Source organism: Scyliorhinus torazame, chromosome 24, assembly GCF_047496885.1.
Source record: "Scyliorhinus torazame isolate Kashiwa2021f chromosome 24, sScyTor2.1, whole genome shotgun sequence".
NCBI lineage: Eukaryota > Metazoa > Chordata > Chondrichthyes > Carcharhiniformes > Scyliorhinidae > Scyliorhinus > Scyliorhinus torazame.
Window position 1 is genome coordinate 6,954,232 of NC_092730.1, and position 24,750 is coordinate 6,978,981.

A 24,750-nucleotide genomic window follows, 5' to 3' on the forward strand; every position below is an offset into this window, starting at 1 on the left:
GCCCAGGAGAGAGCGAGCGAGAGACACATGCAGGCTGGGATCTAATCGAAAGCTCAGTGGAGTGCGGAGCCCACACAGGCAATCCTTGGACTTATGACACAACCGTTCCTGAAAACCCCAGTCTCAACAGATTCAAACGTCATAATTCCTGAAACAAACCCGGATTCCCGGACTGTATCAAAATAACCCGGAACACGGTACTCAATCAATTATAAAAAACTAAATAAAGCAATAAATTAGCACGACAAAACATGAATTTTAAGAAAACGTTTGGACACACAAAGATTCATCGAATAAAAATGCGCGGGGTCAGCAGTGTCTGGAGTCAGGGAGATGCAGGATAATGGAGCGGAGGCTATCGGCAAATTGTGACAGAGTGACCGCAGAGAGAATCGAGAGTGATAAGAAGCAAGCACACCTCAGAGAGTAACTTGACGTTAATAGACAGGTTTCTAAAGGGTAGTAGTACACACCAGTATGCAGATGTCTGGTTGGTCCCGGTTGATAACATCTATCAGATCCATCATGGGGTCATAGGTGATGCTGTCCGAGGTGGTGTAGGGTCCACAGGCCACAAGAACCATCTGCTGCTCCAGCCCTAGGTACATCATTCACAGTCCATTAAAGTCCATATGACAGGAGCCTGTCCTCCCCTCTCCCCATGACCTCAATAAAGAATTACAGTGAAGCTGTCAAACGCTGCAGTGAATGAGAAAAGGAACACACACCGCATCAGGTCCACATTCACTGCAGAGGCCACGCCTCAGTCTGAGGACACGGTTCTATATGGAGAGGAACCTAATCCCACATAACGTGTAGAAGCACTCAACTGCTCGTGTTAAAGTCAAGGCGGGACTCCCTGCTCCCACGGGGAGTGGGGAGAATGTGGGCCTCGCTCCCACGGGGAGTGGGGAGAATGTGGGACTCGCTCTCACGGGGAGTGGGGAGAATGTGGGACCCGCTCTCACGGGGAGTGGGGAGAATGTGGGACTCCCTCCCATGGGGAGTGGGGAGAATGTGGGCCTCGCTCCCACGGGGAGTGGGGAGAATGTGGGACTCACTCCCACGGGGAGTGGGGAGAATGTGGGACTCACTCCCACGGGGAGTGGGGAGAATGTGGGCCTCGCTCCCACGGGGAGTGGGGAGAATGTGGGACTCGCTCCCACGGGGGATGGGGAGAATGTGGGACTCGCTCCAACGGGGAGTGGGGAGAATGTGGGACTCGCTCCCACGGGGAGTGGGGAGAGTGTGGGACTCGCTCCCACGGGGAGTGGGGAGAATGTGGGACTCGCTCCCACAGGGAGTGGGGAGAATGTGGGACTTGCTCCCACAGGGAGTGGGGGAAGAGTGTGGGACTCGCTCTCACGGGGAGTGGGGAGAATATGGGACTCGCTCCCACGGGGAGTGGGGAGAATGTGGGCCTCGCTCCCACGGGGAGTGGGGAGAATATGGGACTCGCTCCCACGGGGAGTGGGGAGAATGTGGGACTCGCTCCCACGGGGAGTGGGGAGAATGTGGGACTCGCTCCCACGGGGAGTGGGGAGAATGTGGGACCCGCTCCCACGGGGAGTGGGGAGAATGTGGGACTCGCTCCCACGGGGAGTGGGGAGAATGTGGGACTCGCTCCCACGGGGAGTGGGGAGAATGTGGGACTCGCTCCCACGGGGAGTGGGGAGAATGTGGGACTCGCTCCCACGGGGAGTGGGGAGAATGTGGGACTCGCTCCAACGGGGAGTGGGGAGAATGTGGGACTCGCTCCCACGGGGAGTGGGGAGAATGTGGGACTCGCTCCCAAGGGGAGTGGGGAGAATGTGGGACTCGCTCCCACAGGGAGTGGGGGAAGAGTGTGGGACTTGCTCCCACAGGGAGTGGGGGAAGAGTGTGGGACTCGCTCTCACGGGGAGTGGGGAGAATATGGGACTCGCTCCCACGGGGAGTGGGGGAATGTGGGCCTCGCTCCCATGGGGAGCGGGTAGAATGTGGGACTCGCTCCCACGGGGAGTGGGGAGAATGTGGGACTCGCTCCCACGGGGAGTGGGGAGAATGTGGGACTCGCTCCCACGGGGAGTGGGGAGAATATGGGACTCGTTCCCACGGGGAGTGGGGAGAATGTGGGACTCGCTCCCACGGGGAGTGGGGAGAATGTGGGACTCGCTCCCACGGGGAGTGGGGAGAATGTGGGACCCGCTCCCACGGGGAGTGGGGAGAATGTGGGACTCGCTCCCACGGGGAGTGGGGAGAATGTGGGACTCGCTCTCACGGAGAGTGGGGAGAATGTGGGACTCGCTCTCACCGGGAGTGGGGAGAATGTGGGCGGCACAGTGGTTAGCACAGTTGCTTCACAGCTCCAGGGTCCCAGGTTCGATTCCCCGCTGGGTCACTGACTGTGCGGAGTCTGCACGTTCTCCCCGTGTCTGCGTGGGTTACCTCCGGGTGCTCCAGTTTCCTCCCACAAGTCCCAAGATGTGCAGGTTAGGTGGATTGGCCGTGATCAATTGCTCTTAGTGTCCAAAAATGTTGGGTAGGGTTACGGTGCTAAAGGGGATAGTGTTACGGTGTGGGCTTGTGTGGGGTGCTCTTTCCAAGGGCTGGTGCAGACTCGATGGGCCAAATGACCTCCATCTGCACTGTAAATCGAATGAGAAATTATCTATCTATGAGTGTGCAAGGTGAACATAGAACATAGAACGATACAGCGCAGTACAGGCCCTTCGGCCCACGATGTTGCACCAAAACAAAAGCCTTCTAACCTACACTATGCCATTATCATCCATATGCTTATCCAATAAACTTTTAAATGCCCTCAATGTTGGCGAGTTCACTACTGTAGCAGGTAGGGCATTCCACGGCCTCACCACTCTTTGCGTAAAGAACCTACCTCTGACCTCTGTCCTATATCTATTACCCCTCAGTTTAAGGCTATGTCCCCTCGTGCTAGCCATTTCCATCCGCGGGAGAAGGCTCTCACTGTCCACCCTATCTAACCCCCTGATCATTTTGTATGCCTCTATTAAGTCTCCTCTTAACCTTCTTCTCTCCAACGAAAACAACCTCAAGTCCATCAGCCTTTCCTCATAAGATTTTCCCTCCATACCAGGCAACATCCTGGTAAATCTCCTCTGCACCCTCTCCAAAGCCTCCACGTCCTTCCGATAATGCGGTGACCAGAACTGTACGCAATACTCCAAATGCGGCCGTACCAGAGTTTTGTACAGCTGCAACATGACCTCATGACTCCGGAACTCAATCCCTCTACCAATAAAGGCCAACACTCCATAGGCCTTCTTCACAACCCTATCAACCTGGGTGGCAACTTTCAGGGATCTATGTACATGGACACCTAGATCCCTCTGCTCATCCACACTTCCAAGAACTTTACCATTAGCCAAATATTCCGCATTCCTGTTATTCCTTCCAAAGTGAATCACCTCATACTTCTCTACATTAAACTCCATTTGCCACCTCTCAGCCCAGCTCTGCAGCTTTACGTCCCTCTGTAACCTGCTACATCCTTCCACACTGTTGACAACACCACCGACTTTAGTGTCATCTGCAAATTTACTCACCCACCCTTCTGCGCCTTCCTCTAGGTCATTGATAAAAATGACAAACAGCAACGGCCCCAGAACAGATCCTTGTGGTACGCCACTTGTAACTGAACTCCATTCTGAACATTTCCCATCAACCACCACCCTCTGTCTTCTTTCAGCTAGTCAATTTCTGATCCATATCTCTAAATCACCCTCAATCCCCAGCCTCCGTATTTTCTGCAATAGCCTACCGTGGGGAACCTTATCAAACGCTTTACTGAAATCCATATACACCACATCAACTGCTCTACCCTCGTCTACCTGTTCAGTCACCTTCTCAAAGAACAGTGTCGATATATTTAAAATGATGTGGAGATGCTGGCGTTGGACTGGGGTGACCACAGTAAGAAGTCTTACAACACCAGGTTAAAGTCCAACAGGTTTGTTTCAAACACTAGCTTACGGAGCACTGCTCCTTCCTCAGGTCCTGAAGTGTGACCGGCGAGGTGTGACAGTCAAGACCGGAGGAAGGAGCAGTGCTCCGAAAGCTAGTGATTCAAAACAAACCTGTTGGACTTTAACCTGGTGTTGTAAGACTTCTTACTGATATATGTAAAAGAAGGTGGAAGCTGGATAAAGACACGGAGGAGTAACTGAAAGGATGTGTGTGATGAGTGAGGTGTAGGGGGGTGGGAGATGTTGGCTTGAGTTGATCAGAATCACCAGTCTGCACGACTGGGCCAAACGGCCAGACTCAGTGTCTGTAAATATTTCTGCCAGCAATAGACACAAGGTGAGTGAAAGACTTGCATTTACATACCGCCTGTCACACTCTCAGGGCATCCCAAAGTGCTTTCCAGTTAATTAGGTTGTCTGAAGTGTGGTGATAATTGTAAATCGGGAGACGGAGCAGCCACTTGTGTGCCTAGTTGGCCGTAACTGTTTGACACATTATTGACTGACCTTCAAAGGCCTCCTCCTCCTCCTCAGGGCATTTCTCAGCTTTGTAGAAAGGCAGTGGCACTCCCTGCAAAACAGGCAGGGGGCAAACTCACTCATCATCAAGAACGCACCCACCCCCCCCCCCCCGCACAAACACCAATAACTCAGAGAACCCACCGAATGGAACAATGTGCACAAGGTGTCGTATCACACAGCACAGGGGTGACTGTGTGGTGACTGCACCAACACCCAGCTGGCTCCATCATTCGACACGCCCAATGCAAACTAAAGTTGGGGGGGGGGGCAGAGAGACACACAGGGGTCAGGCAATACAGCGGGTGACGGAGCAGAGGTAAGTCAACTGAAGAGAACACAGAGGATCAGGGCGAGAGAGACAGCGCATATATATAATCAGGAGAGGCAGATGATCACCAGAGCCCCATGGTGGGGGAGCCTTTGTTTCCCCCCTCCCCACCACATCCCCACCAAGCCCACTGCTCAATTACTGACCTCGTACAACCGGGAAGCCACCATGCGCTGGCCAGTGCTGTTTGTCCCCTCCAGAGCCACCACCTGGGGAAAGCAGAGAGCAACGCAGTCAGGTCCAACGCTCCGGCGTATGTGGCATAATTAATCACAGGCGTCATCATCTCGAGGCAATGCTCTTCTCCTCAACAATATCCAGGATGATGTAAATCAGGAGACGGCCACCAACATGGGATTACTGATGGCAGCCCAGAAATACCGGTGCCAAGTCCAAACAACCCGTGTGCTGTTTGAATACAGGTGTTTTAATCATCACCGGGCTAACACTTCTGCTAACACAGTGCTGTGGGTGTATTGACACCACATGGACTGCAGTGGCTGAGGGCAGCGGTTCACCTGCACCCTCGAGAGCAATAGAAATGTAGCTGATCCAGCAATGCCCCCGACCCAGGAACAGATATAACAATGACAGCAGGGGGACTATCTAACAATTACGGTCATTTTGTCCAGTGAAGCTCTTGATTAATTTGTAGGTTTATGGGGGGAGATGGTGGCATGGCGATGTCCCACGGGTTCGAACCCCACCACCACAGCCAGTGGAACTTGAATTCAATGAATAAATCTGGAATTCAATGCTAGTCTCAGTAATGGTGACTATGAAGGTATCATCTGGAACTCATCTGGTTCCCTGCCCGGGGAAGAGGGAGCGCTCCTTCAGCCCTGACAGATCCACCATCACTGCCCCACTCACCTGCCCGGGGAAGAGGCAGTGCTCCTTCAGCCCTGACAGATCCACCATCACGGCCGCACTCACCTGCCCGGGGAAGAGGGAGTAATCCTCCAGCCCTGACAGATCCACCGTCACTGCCCCACTCACCTGCCCGGGGAAGAGGGAGTAATCCTTCAGCCCTGACAGATCCACCATCACGGCCGCACTCACCTGCCCGGGGAAGAGGGAGTAATCCTTCAGCCCTGACAGATCCACCGTCACTGCCCCACTCACCTGCCCGGGGAAGAGGGAGTAATCCTTCAGCCCTGACAGATCCACCATCACTGCCCCACTCACCTCCCCGGGGAAGAGGGAGTAATCCTTCAGCCCTGACAGATCCACCATCACTGCCCCACTCACCTGCCCGGGGAAGAGGGAGTAATCCTTCAGCTCCGACAGATCCACCATCACTGCCCCACTCACCTGCCCGGGGAAGAGGGAGTGCTCCTTCAGCCCCGGCAGATCCACCGTCACTGCCCCACTCACCTGCCCGTGGAAGAGGGAGTAATCCTTCAGCTCCGACAGATCCACTGTCACTGCCCCACTCACCTGCCCGGGGAAGAGGGAGTAATCCTTCAGCCCTGACAGATCCACCATCACTGCCCCACTCACCTCCCCGGGGAAGAGGGAGTGATCCTTCAGCCCTGACAGATCCACCGTCACTGCCTCACTCACCTGCCCATGGAAGAGGGAGTAATCCTTCAGCCCTGACAGATCCACCATCACTGCCCCACTCACCTGCCCGGGGAAGAGGGAGTGCTCCTTCAGCCCTGACAGATTCACTGTCACTGCCCCACTCACCTGCCCGGGGAAGAGGGAGTGATCCTTCAGCCCTGACAGATCCACTGTCACTGCCCCACTCACCTGCCCGGGGAAGAGGGAGTAATCCTTCAGCCCTGACAGATCCACCGTCACTGCTCCACTCACCTGCCCTGGGAAGAGGGAGTAATCCTTCAGCTCCGACAAATCCACTGTCACTGCCCCACTCACCTGCTCGGTGAAGAGGCAGTGCTCCTTCAGCCCGGACAGATCCACCGTCACTGCCCCACTCACCTGCCCGGGGAAGAGGGAGTAATCCTTCAGCCCTGACAGATTCACCATCACTGCTCCACTCACCTGCCCGGGGAAGAGGGAGTAATCCTTCAGCTCCGACAGATCCACCGTCACTGCCCCACTCACCTGCCCGGGGGAGAAGAAGTGCTCCTTCAGCCCCGACAGATCCACCGTCACTGCCCCACTTACCTGCCCGGGGAAGAGTGAGTAATCCTTCAGCCCTGACAGATGACCGTCACTGCCCCACTCACCTCCCCGGGGAAGAGGGAGTAATCCTTCAGCCCTGACAGATCCACCGTCACTGCCCCACTCACCTGCCCGGGGAAGAGGGAGTAATCCTTCAGCCCTGACAGATCCACCATCACGGCCCCACTCACCTGCCCGGGGAAGAGGGAGTAATCCTTCAGCTCCGGCAGATCCACCGTCACTGCCCCACTCACCTCCCCGGGGAAGAGGGAGTAATCCTTCAGCCCTGACAGATCCACCGTCACTGCCCCACTCACCTGCCCGGGGAAGAGGGAGTAATCCTTCAGCCCTGACAGATCGACCGTCACTGCCCCACTCACCTCCCCGGGGAAGTGGGAGTAATCCTTCAGCCCTGACAGATCCACCATCACTGCCCCACTCACCTCCCCGGGGAAGAGGGTGTAATCCTTCAGCCCTGACAGATCCACCGTCACTGCCCCACTCACCTGCCCGGGGAAGAGGGAGTAATCCTTCAGCCCTGACAGATCCACCATCACTGCCCCACTCACCTGCCGGGGAAGAGGGAGTAATCCTTCAGCTCCGACAGATCCACTGTCACTGCCTCACTCACCTGCCCGGGGAAGAGGGAGTAATCCTTCAGCCCCGACAGATCCACCGTCACTGCCCCACTCACCTCCCCGGGGAAGAGGGAGTAATCCTTCAGCCCTGACAGATCCACCATCACTGCCCCACTCACCTGCCCGGGGAAGAGGGAGTAATCCTTCAGCTCCGACAGATCCACTGTCACTGCCTCACTCACCTGCCCGGGGAAGAGGGAGTAATCCTTCAGCCCTGACAGATCGACCGGCACTGCCCCACTCACCTGCCCGTGGAAGAGGGAGTAATCCTTCAGCCCTGACAGATCGACCGGCACTGCCCCACTCACCTGCCTGGGGAAGAGGGAGTGCTCCTTCAGCCCTGACAGATCCACCATCACTGCCCCACTCACCTGCCCGGGGAAGAGGGAGTGCTCCTTCAGCCCTGACAGATTCACCGTCACTGCTCCACTCAACTGCCCGGGGTAGAGGGAGTGCTCCTTCAGCTCCGACAGATCCACTGTCACTGCCTCACTCACCTGCCCGGGGAAGAGGGAGTAATCCTTCAGCTCCGACAGATCCACCGTCACTGCCCCACTCACCTGCCCGGGGAAGAGGGAGTAATCCTTCAGCTCTGACAGATCCACCGGCACTTGCAATCCTGCAGAATGCTTCAGGTCTCCCTGCAATATCACCGACTTTGCGTTTAGTTTTCCATTGCTGTCGCACGCAATTTGCCCCAGAAACGTGACCGGCTCCTGCAATGAACCAAAAGAAACGACCGATTAATAAGGGCAACAGGCAAAGCAAATGAACAAAAGTTCGACCTTTTGGTTAATTCTGGTAGGTGGACAGGAAGCCAACACATCCAGTTCAGTTCCCTTTTGATCTCGTGATCACCGACTGACACTCTCTCCCTGGATATCCTTGTTTTTCAATCTCTCTGCAGTAATGTCCTCTCCCTAGCAACAGATACCGCTGCACTGTAACGCTCTCCCCCGCTCTGTATACACCTACAACAGATACCGCTGCACTGTAACGCTCTACCCCACTCTGTATACACCTACAACAGATACCGCTGCACTGTAACGCACTACCCCGCTCTGTATACACCTACAACAGATACCGCTGCACTGTAACACTCTCCCCCGCTCTGTATACACCTACAACAGATACCGCTGCACTGTAACGCTCTACCCCACTCTGTATACACCTACAACAGATACCGCTGCACTGTAACGCTCTACCCCGCTCTGTATACACCTACAACAGATACCGCTGCACTGTAACGCTCTACCCCGCTCTGTATACACCTACAACAGATACCGCTGCACTGTAACGCTCTACCCCGCTCTGTATACACCTACAACTGATACCGCTGCACTGTAACGCTCTACCCCGCTCTGTATACACCTACAGCTGGTACCGCTGCACTGTAACGCTCTCCCCCACTCTGTATACACCTACAACAGATACCGCTGCACTGTAACGCTCTACCCCACTCTGTATACACCTACAACAGATACCGCTGCACTGTAACGCTCTCACCCACTCTGTATACACCTACAACAGATACCGCTGCACTGTAACGCTCTACCCCGCTCTGTATACACCTACAACTGATACCGCTGCACTGTAACGCTCTACCTGCTCTGTATACACCTACAACAGACACCGCTGCACTGTAACACTCTCCCCCGCTCTGTATACACCTACAACAGATACCGCTGCACTGTAACGCTCTACCTGCTCTGTATACACCTACAACAGACACCGCTGCACTGTAACACTCTCCCCCGCTCTGTATACACCTACAACAGATACCGCTGCACTGTAAAGCTCTCCCCCGCTCTGTATACACCCACAACAGGTACTGCTGCACTGAACGTTCTACCCCGCTCTGTATACACCTACAACAGATACCGCTGCACTGTAACGCTCTCCCGCGCTCTGGATACACCTACAACAGATACCGCTGCACTGTAACGCTCTCCCCCGCTCTGTATACACCTACAACAGATACCGCTGCACTGTAACGCACTACCCCGCTCTGTATACACCTACAACAGATACCGCTGCGCTGTAACACTCTACCTGCTCTGTATACACCTACAACAGATACCGCTGCACTGTAACACTCTCCCCGCTCTGTATACACCTACAACAGATACCGCTGCACTGTAACGCTCTACCCCACTCTGTATACACCTACAACAGATACCGCTGCACTGTAACGCTCTACCCCGCTCTGTATAGACCTACAACAGATACCGCTGCACTGTAACGCTCTACCCCGCTCTGTATACACCTACAACAGATACCGCTGCACTGTAACACTCTCCCCCGCTCTGTATACACCTACAACAGATACCACTGCACTGTAACGCTCTCCCCGCTCTGTATACATCTACAACAGATACCGCTGCACTGTAACGCTCTACCCCGCTCTGTATACACCTACAACAGATACCGCTGCACTGTAACACTTCCCCCGCTCTGTATACACCTACAACAGATACCGCTGCACTGTAACGCTCGACCCCACTCTGTATACACCTACAACAGATACCGCTGCACTGTAACGCTCTCCCCCACTCTGTATACACCTACAACAGATACCGCTGCACTGTAACACTCTCCCCCGCTCTGTATACACCTACAACAGATACCGCTGCACTGTAACGCTCTACCCCGCTCTGTATACACCTACAACAGATACCGCTGCACTGTAACGCTCTACCCCGCTCTGTATACACCTACAACAGATACCGCTGCACTGTAACGCTCTACCCCGCTCTGTATACACCTACAACAGATACCGCTGCACTGTAACGCTCTACCCCACTCTGTATACACCTACAACAGATACCGCTGCACTGTAACGCTCTACCCCACTCTGTATACACCTACAACAGATACCGCTGCACTGTTACGCTCTATCCCGCTCTGTATACACCTACAATAGATACCGCTGCACTGTAACACTCTCCCCCGCTCTGTATACACCTACAACAGATACCGCTGCACTGTAACACTCTACCCCTGCCTCTCCCCCGCTCTGTATACACCTACAACAGATACCGCTGCACTGTAACGCTCTCCCCCGCTCTGTATACACCTACAACAGATACCGCTGCACTGTAACGCTCTACCCCGCTCTGTATACACCTACAACAGATACCGCTGCACTGTAACGCTCTACCCCGCTCTGTATACACCTACAACAGATACCGCTGCACTGTAACGCTCTACCCCGCTCTGTATACACCTACAACAGATACCGCTGCACTGTAACGCTCTACCCCGCTCTGTATACACCTACAACAGATACCGCTGCACTGTAACGCTCTACCCCGCTCTGTATACACCTACAACAGATACCGCTGCACTGTAACGCTCTACCCCGCTCTGTATACACCTACAACAGATACCGCTGCACTGTAACGCTCTACCCCGCTCTGTATACACCTACAACAGATACCGCTGCACTGTAACGCTCTACCCCGCTCTGTATACACCTACAACAGATACCGCTGCACTGTAACGCTCTCCCCCACTCTGTATACAGCTACAACAGATACCGCTGCACTGTAACGCTCTACCCCGCTCTGTATACACCTACAACAGATACCGCTGCACTGTAACGCTCTACCCCACTCTGTATACACCTACAAGATACCGCTGCACTGTAACGCTCTACCCCGCTCTGTATACACCTACAACTGATACCGCTGCACTGTAACGCTCTACCCCGCTCTGTATACACCTACAACAGATACCGCTGCACTGTAACGCTCTACCCCGCTCTGTATACACCTACAACAGATACCGCTGCACTGTAACGCTCTACCCCGCTCTGTATACACCTACAACAGATACCGCTGCACTGTAACGCTCTCCCCCACTCTGTATACAGCTACAACAGATACCGCAGCACTGTAACGCTCTACCCCGCTCTGTATACACCTACAACAGATACCGCTGCACTGTAACGCTCTACCCCACTCTGTATACACCTACAAGATACCGCTGCACTGTAACGCTCTACCCCACTCTGTATACACCTACAAGATACCGCTGCACTGTAACGCTCTACCCCACTCTGTATACACCTACAACAGATACCGCTGCACTGTAACGCTCTACCCCGCTCTGTATACACCTACAACAGATACCGCTGCACTGTAACGCTCTCCCCCGCTCTGTATACACCTACAACAGATACCGCTGCACTGTAACGCTCTACCCCGCTCTGTATACACCTACAACAGATACCGCTGCACTGTAACGCTCTACCCCGCTCTGTATACACCTACAACAGACACCGCTGCACTGTAACGCTCTACCCCACTCTGTATACACCTACAACAGATACCGCTGCACTGTAACGCTCTACCCCGCTCTGTATACACCTACAACAGATACCGCTGCACTGTAACGCTCTACCCCGCTCTGTATACACCTACAACAGATACCGCTGCACTGTAACGCTCTACCCCGCTCTGTATACACCTACAACAGATACCGCTGCACTGTAACGCTCTACCCCTCTGTATACACCTACAACAGATACCGCTGCACTGTAACACTCTCCCCCGCTCTGAAAACACCTACAACAGATACCGCTGCACTGTAACGCTCTACCCCACTCTGTATACACCTACAACAGATACCGCTGCACTGTAACACTCTCCCCCGCTCTGTATACACCTACAACAGATACCGCTGCACTGTAACGCTCTCCCCCGCTCTGTATACACCTACAACAGATACCGCTGCACTGTAACGCTCTCCCCCGCTCTGTATACACCTACAACAGATACCGCTGCACTGTAACGCTCTACCCCGCTCTGTATACATCTACAACAGATACCGCTGCACTGTAACGCTCTACCCCGCTCTGTATACACCTACAACAGATACCGCTGCACTGTAACGCTCTACCCCACTCTGTATACACCTACAACAGATACCGCTGCACTGTAACGCTCTACCCCGCTCTGTATACACCTACAACAGATACCGCTGCACTGTAACGCTCTACCCCACTCTGTATACACCTACAACAGATACCGCTGCACTGTAACGCTCTACCCCGCTCTGTATACACCTACAAGATACCGCTGCACTGTAACACTCTCCCCCGCTCTGTATACACCTACAACAGATACCGCTGCACTGTAACACTCTCCCCCGCTCTGTATACACCTACAACAGATACCGCTGCACTGTAACGCTCTACCCCACTCTGTATACACCTACAACAGATACCGCTGCACTGTAACGCTCTACCCCGCTCTGTATACACCTACAACAGATACCGCTGCACTGTAACGCTCTACCCCGCTCTGTATACACCTACAACAGATACCGCTGCACTGTAACGCTCTACCCCGCTCTGTATACACCTACAACTGATACCGCTGCACTGTAACGCTCTACCCCGCTCTGTATACACCTACAGCTGGTACCGCTGCACTGTAACGCTCTCCCCCACTCTGTATACACCTACAACAGATACCGCTGCACTGTAACGCTCTACCCCACTCTGTATACACCTACAACAGATACCGCTGCACTGTAACGCTCTCACCCACTCTGTATACACCTACAACAGATACCGCTGCACTGTAACGCTCTACCCCGCTCTGTATACACCTACAACTGATACCGCTGCACTGTAACGCTCTACCCCACTCTGTATACACCTACAACAGATACCGCTGCACTGTAACGCTCTACCCCGCTCTGTATACACCTACAACAGATACCGCTGCACTGTAACGCTCTACCCCGCTCTGTATACACCTACAACAGATACCGCTGCACTGTAACGCTCTACCCCGCTCTGTATACACCTACAACAGATACCGCTGCACTGTAACGCTCTCCCCCACTCTGTATACACCTACAACAGATACCGCTGCACTGTAACGCTCTACCCCGCTCTGTATACACCTACAACAGATACCGCTGCACTGTAACGCTCTACCCCGCTCTGTATACACCTACAACAGATACCGTTGCACTGTAACACTCTCCCCCGCTCTGTATACACCTACAACAGATACCACTGCACTGTAACGCTCTACCCCTGCCTCTCCCCTGCTCTGTAAACACCTACAATAGAAAGCGCTGCAGTCCTCGAACTCCGGCCTCTTGTACATTTCCGATTCCCATCGCTCCACCATTGGCGGCAGTGCCTTCAGCTGTCTTGGGGGCCCTGAGCTCTGGAATCCCCTCCTCAAATTTTTCCTTCTCCACCTTTAAGATGTTACTTAAAACCAACCTTTTAGACTAGGCCTTCGGTCGATTTTGTCCCTCATGCCGCCCCTACGTGGCTCAGGGTTAGATTCCATTTGCGAATGTTCCTGTCAAGCGCCTGGGGACATTCTACTATCTTTAAGGCTTTAGATAAATGCTGGTTTTGGCTGAGCTTTATACGCTTCTAAAGCAATCAAATACCATCCAGTACCTCCCGTCTCTGAGCGCCTCTTACTGGTCACTAACAAATCCTGCAGGGAGTGGCGAAGAGGGAGCGCCTCTTACTGGTCATAACGTATCCTGCAGGGACTGGCGGAGAGGGAGCGCCTCTTACTGGTCACTAACGAATCCTGCAGGGGCTGCCGGAGAGGGAGCGCCTCTTACTGGTCACTAACGAATCCTGCAGGGGCTGACGGAGAGGGAGCGCCTCTTACTGGTCACTAACGAATCCTGCAGAGACTGGCGGAGAGGGAGCGCTTCTTACTGGTCACTAACGAATCCTGCAGAGACTGGCGGAGAGGGAGCGCTTCTTACTGGTCACTAACGAATCCTGCAGGGAGTGGCGAAGAGGGAGCGCCTCTTACTGGTCACTAACGAATCCTGCAGGGAGTGGCGAAGAGGGAGCGCCTCTTACTGGTCACTAACGAATCCTGCAGGGAGTGGCGAAGAGGGAGCGCCTCTTACTGGTCACTAACGAATCCTGCAGGGAGTGGCGAAGAGGGAGCGCCTCTTACTGGTCACTAACGAATCCTGCAGTGAGTGGCGAAGAGGGAGCGCCTCTTATGGTCACTAACGAATCCTGCAGAGACTGGCGAAGAGGGAGCGCCTCTTACTGGTCACTAACGAATCCTGCAGTGAGTGGCGAAGAGGGAGCGCCTCTTACTGGTCACTAACGAATCCTGCAGGGACTGGCGAAGAGGGAGCGCCTCTTACTGGTCACTAACGAATCCTGCAGGGACTGGCGGAGAGGGAGCGCTTCTTACTGGTCACTAATGAATCCTGCAGAGACTGCCGGAGAGGGAGCGCCTCTTACTGGTCACTAACGAATCCTGCAGGGACTGCCGGAGAGGGAGCGCCTCTTACTGGTCACTAACGAATCCTGCAGAGACTGGCGGAGAGGGAGCGCCTCTTACTGGTCACTAACGAATCCTGCAGGGAGTGGCGAAGAGGGAGCGCCTCTTACTGGTCACTAACGAATCCTGCAGGGACTGGCGAAGAGGGAGCGCCTCTTACTGGTCACTAACGAATCCTGCAGGGACTGGCGGAGAGGGCGCGCTTCTTACTGGTCACTAACGAATCCTGCAGGGACTGGCGAAGAGGGAGCGTCTCTTACTGGTCACTAACGAATCCTGCAGAGACTGAGAGAGGGAGAGCGCCTCTTACTGGTCACTAACGAATCCTGCAGTGAGTGGCGAAGAGGGAGCACCTCTTACTGGTCACTAACGAGTCCTGCAGAGACTGAGAGAGGGAGAGCGCCTCTTACTGGTCACTAACGAATCCTGCAGTGAGTGGCGAAGAGGGAGCACCTCTTACTGGTCACTAACGAGTCCTGCAGAGACTGGCGAAGAGGGAGCGTCTCTTACTGGTCACTAACGAATCCTGCAGGGACTGGCGGAGAGGGAGCGTCTCTTACTGGTCACTAACGAATCCTGCAGGGACTGCCGGAGAGGGAGCGTCTCTTACTGGTCACTAACGAATCCTGCAGGAATTGGCAGAGAGGGAGCGCCTGTTACTGGTCACTAACGCATCCTGCAGGGACTGAGAGAGAGGGAGCGCCTCTTACTGGGCACTAACGAATCCTGCAGGGACTGGCGGAGAGGGACGCCTCTTACTGGTCACTAACGAATCCTGCAGAGAGTGGGGGAGAGGGAGCGCCTCTTACTGGTCACTAATGAATCCTGCAGGGACTGAGAGAGAGGGAGCGCCTCTCACTGGTCACAAACGAATCCTGCAGGGTCTGAGAGAGAGGGAGCGCCTCTTACTGGGCACTAACGAATCCTGCAGGGACTGGCGGAGAGGGAGTGCCTCTTACTGGTCACTAACGAATCCTGCAGGGACTGAGAGAGAGGGACGCCTCTTACTGGTCACTAACGAGTCCTGCAGGGGCTGCCGGAGAGGGAGCGCCTCTTACTGGTCACTAACGAATCCTGCAGGGAGTGGGGGGGAGGGAGCGCCTCTTACTGGTCACTAACGAATCCTGCAGGGACTGGCGAAGAGAGAGCGCCTCTTACTGGTCACTAACGAATCCTGCAGGGAGTGGGGGGGGGAGGGAGCGCCTCTTACTGGTCACTAACGAATCCTGCAGGGACTGGCGAAGAGGGAGCGTCTCTTACTGGTCACTAATGAATCCTGCAGGGACTGGCGGAGAGGGAGCACCTCTTACTGGTCACTAACGAATCCTGCAGGGACTGGCGAAGAGGGAGCGTCTCTTACTGGTCACTAACGAATCCTGCAGGGACTGGCGAAGAGGGAGCGTCTCTTACTGGTCACTAACGAATCCTGCAGAGAGTGGCGGAGAGGGAGCGCCTCTTACTGGTCACTAGCGAATCTTGCAGGGATTGAGAGAGAGGGAGCGCCTCTTACTGGTCACTAACGAGTCCTGCAGGGACTGGCGGAGAGGGAGTGCCTCTTACTGGTCACTAACGAATCCTGCAGGGACTGAGAGAGAGGGACGCCTCTTACTGGTCACTAACGAGTCCTGCAGGGGCTGCCGGAGAGGGAGCGCCTCTTACTGGTCACTAACGAATCCTGCAGGGAGTGGGGGGGGAGGGAGCGCCTCTTACTGGTCACTAACGAATCCTGCAGGGAGTGGGGGGGTAGGGAGCGCCTCTTACTGGTCACTAACGAATACTGCAGGGAGGGGGGGGGGGGCGGGGGGGGGGGGAAGAGAATGCCTCTTACTGGTCACTAACGAATCTTGCAGGGACTGCCGGAGATGGAGTGCCTCTTACTGGTCACTAACGAATCCTGCAGAGACTGGCGGAGAGGGAGCGCCTCTTACTGGTCACTAATGAATCCTACAGAGACTGAGAGAGAGGGAGCGCATCTTACTGGTCACTAACGAATCCTACAGAGACTGAGAGAGAGGGAGCGCCTCTTACTGGTCACTAACGAATCCTGCAGGGAGTGGCGGAGAGGGAGCGCCTCTTACTGGTCACTAACGAGTCCTGCAGGGGCTGAGAGAGAGGGAGCGTCTCTTACTGGTCACTAACGAATCCTGCAGAGTTGGGGAGAGGGAGCGCCTCTTACTGGTCACTAACGAATCCTGCAGGGAGTGGGGGGGAGGGAGCGCCTCTTACTGGTCACTAACGAATCCTGCAGAGACTGGCGGAGAGGGAGTGTCTCTTACTGGTCACTAACGAATCCTGCAGAGAGTGGCGGAGAGGGAGCGCCTCTTACTGGTCACAAACGAATCCTGCAGGGAGTGGGGGAGAGGGAGCGCCTCTTACTGGTCACTACCGAATCCTGCAGGGACTGGCGGAGAGGGAGCGCCTCTTACTGGTCACTAACGAATCCTGCAGAGACTGGCGGAGAGGGAGCGCCTCTTCCTGGTCACTAACGAGTCCTGCAGGGACTGGCGGAGAGGGAGCGTCTCTTACTGGTCACTAACGAATCCTGCAGAGACTGAGAGAGAGGGAGCGCCTCTTACTGGTCACTAACGAATCCTGCAGGGAGTGGCGGAGAGGGAGCGCCTCTTACTGGTCACTAACGAGTCCTGCAGGGGCTGAGAGAGAGGGAGCGTCTCTTACTGGTCACTAACGAATCCTGCAGAGTGGCGGAGAGGGAGCGCCTCTTACTGGTCACAAACGAATCCTGCAGAGAGTGGCGGAGAGGGAGCGCCTCTTACTGGCCACAAACGAATCCTGCAGGGAGTGGGGGAGAGGGAGCGCCTCTTACTGGTCACTACCGAATCCTGCAGGGACTGGCGGAGAGGGAGCGCCTCTTACTGGTCACTAACGAATCCTGCAGAGACTGGCGGAGAGGGAGCGCCTCTTACTGGTCACTAACGAGTCCTGCAGGGACTGGCGGAGAGGGAGTGCCTCTTACTGGTCACTAACGAATCCTGCAGGGAGTGGCGGAGAGGGAGCGCCTCTTACTGGTCACTAACGAGTCCTGCAGGGGCTGAGAGAGAGGGAGCGTCTCTTACTGGTCACTAACGAATCCTGCAGAGTGGCGGAGAGGGAGCGCCTCTTACTGGTCACAAACGAATCCTGCAGAGAGTGGCGGAGAGGGAGCGCCTCTTACTGGCCACAAACGAATCCTGCAGGGAGTGGGGGAGAGGGAGCGCCTCTTACTGGTCACTACCGAATCCTGCAGGGACTGGCGGAGAGGGAGCGCCTCTTACTGGTCACTAACGAATCCTGCAGAGACTGGCGGAGAGGGAGCGCCTCTTACTGGTCACTAACGAGTCCTGCAGGGACTGGCGGAGAGGGAGTGCCTCTTACTGGTCACTAACGAATCCTGCAGGGACTGCCGGAGAGGGAGCGCCTCTTACTGGTCACTAACGAGTCCTGCAGGGACTGGCGGAGAGGGAGCGCCTCTTACTGGTCACTAACGAATCCTGCAGGGACTGGCGGAGAGGGAGCGCTTCTTACTGGTCACTAACGAATCCTGCAGAGACTGGCGGAGAGGGAGCGCCTCTTACTGGTCACTAACGAGTCCTGCAGGGGCTGAGAGAGAGGGAGCGCCTCTTACTGGTCACTAACGAATCCTGCAGGGACTGAGAGAGAGGGAGCGCCTCTTACTGGTCACTAACGAATCCTGCAGAGAGTGGGGGAGAGGGAGCGCCTCTTACTGGTCACTAACGAAACCTGCAGAGAGTGGGGGAGAGGGTGCGCCTCTTACTGGTCTCTAACGAATCCTGCAGGGACTGAGAGAGAGGGAGCGCCTCTTACTGGTCACTAACGAATCCTGCAGAGACTAGCGGGGAGAGGGAGCGCCTCTTACTGGTCACTGGGTTGTCGGGGCTGGAGGAGATTACAGAGATAGGGAGGGTTGTAGGGACTGGAGGAGGTTACAGAGATAGGGAGGGTTGTAGGGGCTGGAGGAGTTTACAGAGATAGGGAGGGTTGGTGGGGCTGGAGGAGGTTACAGAGATCGGGAGGGTTGTTGGGGCTGGAGGAGATTACAGATATAGGGAGGGTTGTAGGGACTGGAGGAGGTTACAGAGATAGGGAGGGTTGTAGGGGCTGGAGGAGGTTACAGAGATAGGGAGGGTTGTGGGGGCTGGAGGAGGTTACAGAGATCGGGAGGGTTGTAGGGACTGGAGGAGGTTACAGAGATAGGGAGGGTTGTAGGGACTGGAGGAGGTTACAGAGATAGGGAGGGTTGTAGGAGCTGGAGGAGGTTAGAGATCGGGAGGGTTGTCGGGGCTGGAGGAGGTTAGAGATCGGGAGGGTTGTCGGGGCTATTGTATCGGGAGCCAGTGTAGATCATTGTGGAGATGGGTGAACGGGGTCTGAGTGCATGTTCGGATATCAATACGGAACAAACTGAGCCCACTGCTCTGTGACCATGGGCCGTTTACAGCAAGGTCCAGGTGGTTAGGACAACAAAGAGACTGTTCCTCACCTGAGCTGGCATTGCCACTGATCTGAAATCCTCCATTTTGTAATGATCCTTCAACACCTGAATCAGCTCCTCAATCCTGTCGTTTAGAACTGAAATGGATGAACGAACGGTGGGTTAGAACGATTCAATCCCTGATCAATTTCCCCCCCCCACCCCCAAAAGGCTGAGGCATGGGGTCTCCCACAACCCACGCCGTCTCGCAGGTCACCCCGGGCCAACGTGATAAAGGTCCGTCGGCTGTACATCCTGGGAGAACATCAGAGCTGAGCCGGGCCCACGCAAGAAGCAGTGTAACCAACGTAGGCGAGAAACCTGGCTGATTTCTCCCCCCTTTCTGCCGTAACCCCACTTACTGGCTCAGTCTAATAACCTTTAATCCTCCCCACCCGAGGAAATAGTCTCTCTCTTATCGACCCTATCGAATCCTTTAATCTTCTTAAACTCCTCCATTAGATCCCCCTCTAATCGCCTACACTCGAGTACAAGCCTGGTTTGTGCGACCGGCCCTCATACTTTAACCCTTTAAGCCCTGGATAAGCTTATCCCACAGCCAGGTCAGAGCCGGAGTGCTGCTTCGGGAGGATCACAAAGCTGCAGCCAAACGATAATTACCAGCTCGCACGTCGCGAAGCTTCTGGAACATGTACTTGAACCGTTTGGTGATGGAGTCCTCGGGCGCCAGCAGCAGCTGTACGCTGGCATTCCTGCCACCCAGGCCTCGCCAGCTGGCTCCTCGCGCCATGCCAAAGGAGACGACAACTTCGCCGCGGTTAACCCTGGAACTGTACTTCTGAGAGGGGGTGGCACTGCGGAGAGCAAGACGGAAAATAACTCATTCAACCAACGAGCAGCCATTGTCACAAAGGGTTCAAGGTTGGAAATTACAACTGACAACAACAACTTGTCTTTGTCAAGCACCATTAACATCCCCACGGTGGGGGTGGCATGGTTGCACACTGCTGCCTCACAGCTCCAGGGACCCGGGTTCGATTCCCGGCTTGGGTCACCGTCTGTGCGGAGTCTGCGCGTCCTCCCCGTGTCTGCGTGGGTTTCCTCCGGGTGCTCCGGTTTCCTCCCACAGTCCAAAGATGTGCAGGTCAGGTGGGTTGGTTATGATCAATGTGCGGGGTTACGGCGGGGGTTTGGGCCTAGGTAGGGTGCTCCTTCAGAGGGTTGGTGCAGACTAGATGGGCCGAATGCCTACTTGCACAGTAGGAATTCTATGAAGGTGCCTCAGACAGAATCTGACCCCGAGCCACGTACAGTGATATTAGGGATGGAGAGAGAGAGAGAGGGTGGGACAGAGAGAGAGAGAGAGGGAGACAGAGAGAGAGACACACAGAGAGGGAGACAGAGCGAGGGAGAGAGTGAGAGACAGAGAGAGTGAGAGACAGAGAGAGTGAGAGACAGAGAGAGAGAGACACAGAGAGAGAGACAGAGAGGGAGAGAGACAGAGAGAGAGAGAGACAGAGAGAGAGAGACAGAGAGGGAGAGACAGAGGGAGGGAGAGACAGAGAGAGAGGGAGAGACAGAGAGGGAGAGACAGAGAGACAGGGAGAGTGACAGAGGGAGAGAGACAGAGAGGGAGAGAGACAGAGGCAGAGAGAGGGACAGAGAGAGGGACAGAGAGAGGGCGAGGGACAGAGAGAGGGCGAGGGACAGAGAGAGAGAGACAGAGAGAGGGGGAGAGAGAGAGGGAGAGAGAGAGAGAGAGGCGAAGGGGGTTTGGGGAGGGAATTCCAAAGCTCAGACCCGCCATGCAGCTGAAGGCAAGGACGCCAATGGTGGAGCGATGGGAACCGTTGGATGCTTGAGAGGCTGTAATTGGAGGATGGCAGAGATCCCGGAGGGTGGAATGGAGGACGCCATGTAAGGATTTGAAAACAAGGATGAGAATTTTGAAATCAAGGTGTTACTGGAGCAGGAGTCAGTGTAAGTCAGCTAGCACAGGACGAGTGAGTGAAAGGGATCTGCTGCACATTTGGATATGGGCAGCAGTTTTAAATGCAGTCTAAATTATCCAGACTTTTCAAACAGACACTTAATGGGTTGGTGCATCAGCTGTAGCTCACTGGGTAACACTCTCACCACAGAGTCAGAGGTTGTGAGTTTAAACCCTCACTCCAGAGATTTGAGCTCCACAATCCAGCCCAACATTCCCCAAGAACACTGGGAGAGTGGTTGTTTTCTTAATCTCTCAATGGGATGTGGGATAGGGCTGCCTAAGCCGGCAGTTATTGTCCATCCCTCAGTGCCCTTCAGAAGGAGGCAGCGAGCTGCTTTCTTGGACCTCTGCAAAACGGCGAGAGAGAAATGGGCAGGTCGAGGGCAGGAGCCTCACTGTTAGCACTGTTCACAAGCAGTGGGTTCAATACTTGTCACAGGCTGTAACTCTCCAGACGCGGTTGTGTCTTTCCAGGGTCACCCACTGCCCGTTACCTCGGAGAAAAGGAGGCCGGAGAGAAGAGGAGACGGGGGCTGCGGGAAACGGACACCTTCTTAGGCTGTGGCTGCTCTGGGGTCGTCAGCACTCGCTTCTGTGAACCCGCCTACGGAGCAACAAAAATCATTCAGTTAGAAACGTGAACTGGGAACAAGCAACCCCCCAAATACACACATCCCACCCCCCCAAATACACACAGCCCACCCCCCAAATACACACAGCCCACCCCCCAAATACACACAGCCCACCCCCCAAACCCCCCAAATACACACAGCCCACCCCCCAAACCCACACAGCCCACCCCCCCAAATACACACAGCCCACCCCCCCAAATAGACACAGCCCATCCCCAAACCCTCCACCAAATACACAGCCCACCCCCCAACCCTCCAAATAAACACAGCACACCCCCCAACCCTCCGCCAAATACACAGCCCACCCCTAAACCCTCCATCACACACAGCCCACCCCCCAACCCTCCGCCAAATACACAGCCCACCCCTAAACCCTCCATCACACACAGCCCACCCCCCAACCCTCCACCAAATACACAGCCCACCCCCCAAACCCTCCATCACACAGCCAACCCCTAAACCCTCCATCACACACAGCCCACCCCCCAACCCTCCACCAAATACACAGCCCCCCCCCCCCAAACCCTCCATCACACAGCCCACCCCCAAACCCTCCAAAAGGAACAGCCATTCCCTCCCACCTCGGACAGTGTCATTACATCGCAGGAAATAGTCATTCCCAAGCCACCATTTCCCAGAGGGGCACTGAGCGGGAGCGGAATATCTCCCCAGGGGAGGAAGAAGAACTCACCGAGGGAAAAAAACCTCATCACTGGAAATCCCACCCAGTCTCTGCTCTGGGCCACCTCGCGGTGAGTCACGCGGCAGCAATGGCAAAGGCTGGGGACCGGACTGGGGCTGCGCGGTGGAGAAAGGCTATCAGATCCAGAGCTATGGGGGGGGGGCAGGCGGGAGGTTTAACTGGGACCCTCCAGAGGGATAAGGTCCTGGGTGTAAGATACCTTAGCCGGTGTGGTGTAGGAATCCAGAAGGTTCTCCTCCTCGGTCTCTGCTTGGACACTGCCGAGAGTTAAAGGAAATGCACAGGCCGCACGCTAACCCTCCCCTTCCCAGCGATTCGTCACATAGAATTTACAGCACAGGAACGTACAGTATTAATACTCTGTGTGAGCTCTCAGTTACAGACCCACTCATTCACTGCCTGCTACAGAGACTAGGGGCATTGCTGAAGAGATTAACCTGCCCGCACCTCAATGTGTTCAAATAAACTCTCTGCGCGGTCCTCGAATCAAACCCCGATATTGCGTGCACCGCTCGAAATCTGCTCCGCCGGATTATCTGGTGGCACTCCCGCCTTGGACATTCCGAGTCTCGCTCCAGGATTCAGGACTGAGGGAATGCCGCAGAATCGAAGGGGCCCGCCTTTCAGACGTTCAGAGCATGTACAGATCCTGTGGCTGCTCTCGGAGAGCTCTCCAGCTGTCCGGGTCAACACCTATCCCCCAGCTCACAGCAAGACCGGTCAGTTTATGGGATCCCGCTGTGTGTGAATGGGTTGTCAGGGTTTGACAGTGGAACGATTAATCAACATCAAACGTAACTGGCTGTGTGTCGCGCTTCAGGTCAACCCTTCTGAATGCTCCAATTGGACCAGTCTCCACAACACTCTCGGGCAGTGCCTTCCCGACCCTAACCACTTGCTGAGTGAAAATGTTTTTTTCCCTGTTTCTTTTACCAATTGCTTTAAACCCGTTTCCTCGCGTTCTCAATCCTTCCACCAACAGGAACAGACTCTCCCTCTCTACTTGAGAGCAGATCCCTCAGGGTTTTGAACGCCTCTACCAAGTCAGCTCTCATCCGCCCTCTCTCCGAGGAAAACAAACCCAGCTTTTCCAATCTATCTTCACCGCTGATGTTCCACATCCCAGCAGCGCATTCTGGTCAATCTTCCCCGCAGCCTCTCTAAAGCCGTCAGGTCCTCCCTAAAGTGCGGAGTCCGGAGTTCGCCGCAATCGCCCGCTGAGGCTGAAATACCGACTCACACAAGTTCAGCAGCACCTCCTTGCTCCTGTACTCTTGAGTTATAAAGCCCAGAACACGGCGTGTTTTATCAACCGATCTCTCACCCTTGTCCCGCCACCTTCACTTATTGATACACATGTTCACCCAGGTCCCTCTGCTCCTCCACCCTCCATTGTATATTGTCTCTCCGTGTCCTTCCTACCCAAATAAATCACATCACATTCCTCTGCATTAAACTTCATCCGCCGCCTGCCTGCCCACCCCAACAAGTTGTTTACATCCTTGTAAAGTTCTACACTGTGTTCAGCTCACAACGCTTCCAAGGTTTATCCTGCACGGAAGTTTTGAAACGGTTCCTCATATACCAAAGCCCAATAACAATAATAATTATTAGATTACTAATAATAATGTAATTGATACACATCTCGGAAAATCAAGGGTCCCGACACTGGGCCCCTGGAGAACTCCATTATGGGCCCCTGGGGAACTCCATTATAAACCTTCCCCCAGCTTAAAAAATATCTGTTAACCGTTACTCCCTGTTCACTGTCCCTCAGCTAATTCCGTATCCACCTTGCCAGACCCTTTTATCCCAGGAGCTATAGCTTTTCTCACAAGCCTGTTGTGTGGCACTGTGTCAAATGCCTTTTGGAAGTCCGTGTGCACCACATCAACAGCATTACCCTCATCGACACTCTCTGTTACCATTTCAAACAACGCAAAGTTACTTAAACATGAACTTCCCTTTCCTCAATCGACCTGCATTTATCCAGTATCCCGAGTTCTAGAAGCTTCCCCACCACTGAAGTCAAGAAAGGAGTTATATAAAGTTATTACAATCACTATCCGCCCC

The 24,750-nt window shown here is 54.7% G+C and overlaps 1 protein-coding gene across 2 annotated transcripts in view; it reads right to left on the minus strand.

Annotated features, from left to right (window-relative positions):
• pola2 (polymerase (DNA directed), alpha 2) overlaps positions 1 to 24,750 on the minus strand; it is a 67,360-nt gene that overhangs the window by 31,171 nt on the left and 11,439 nt on the right. For both annotated transcript variants that reach the window (XM_072489301.1, XM_072489302.1), the window contains exons 4-11: positions 22,877 to 22,934; positions 21,837 to 21,946; positions 20,010 to 20,203; positions 19,398 to 19,486; positions 8,165 to 8,320; positions 4,983 to 5,045; positions 4,494 to 4,557; positions 474 to 598 (exon numbers count right to left, since the gene is read on the minus strand). In XM_072489301.1, coding sequence (XP_072345402.1) covers positions 474 to 598; positions 4,494 to 4,557; positions 4,983 to 5,045; positions 8,165 to 8,320; positions 19,398 to 19,486; positions 20,010 to 20,203; positions 21,837 to 21,946; positions 22,877 to 22,934 — 859 coding nt within the window. The remainder of the gene's footprint in view (positions 1 to 473; positions 599 to 4,493; positions 4,558 to 4,982; positions 5,046 to 8,164; positions 8,321 to 19,397; positions 19,487 to 20,009; positions 20,204 to 21,836; positions 21,947 to 22,876; positions 22,935 to 24,750) is intronic.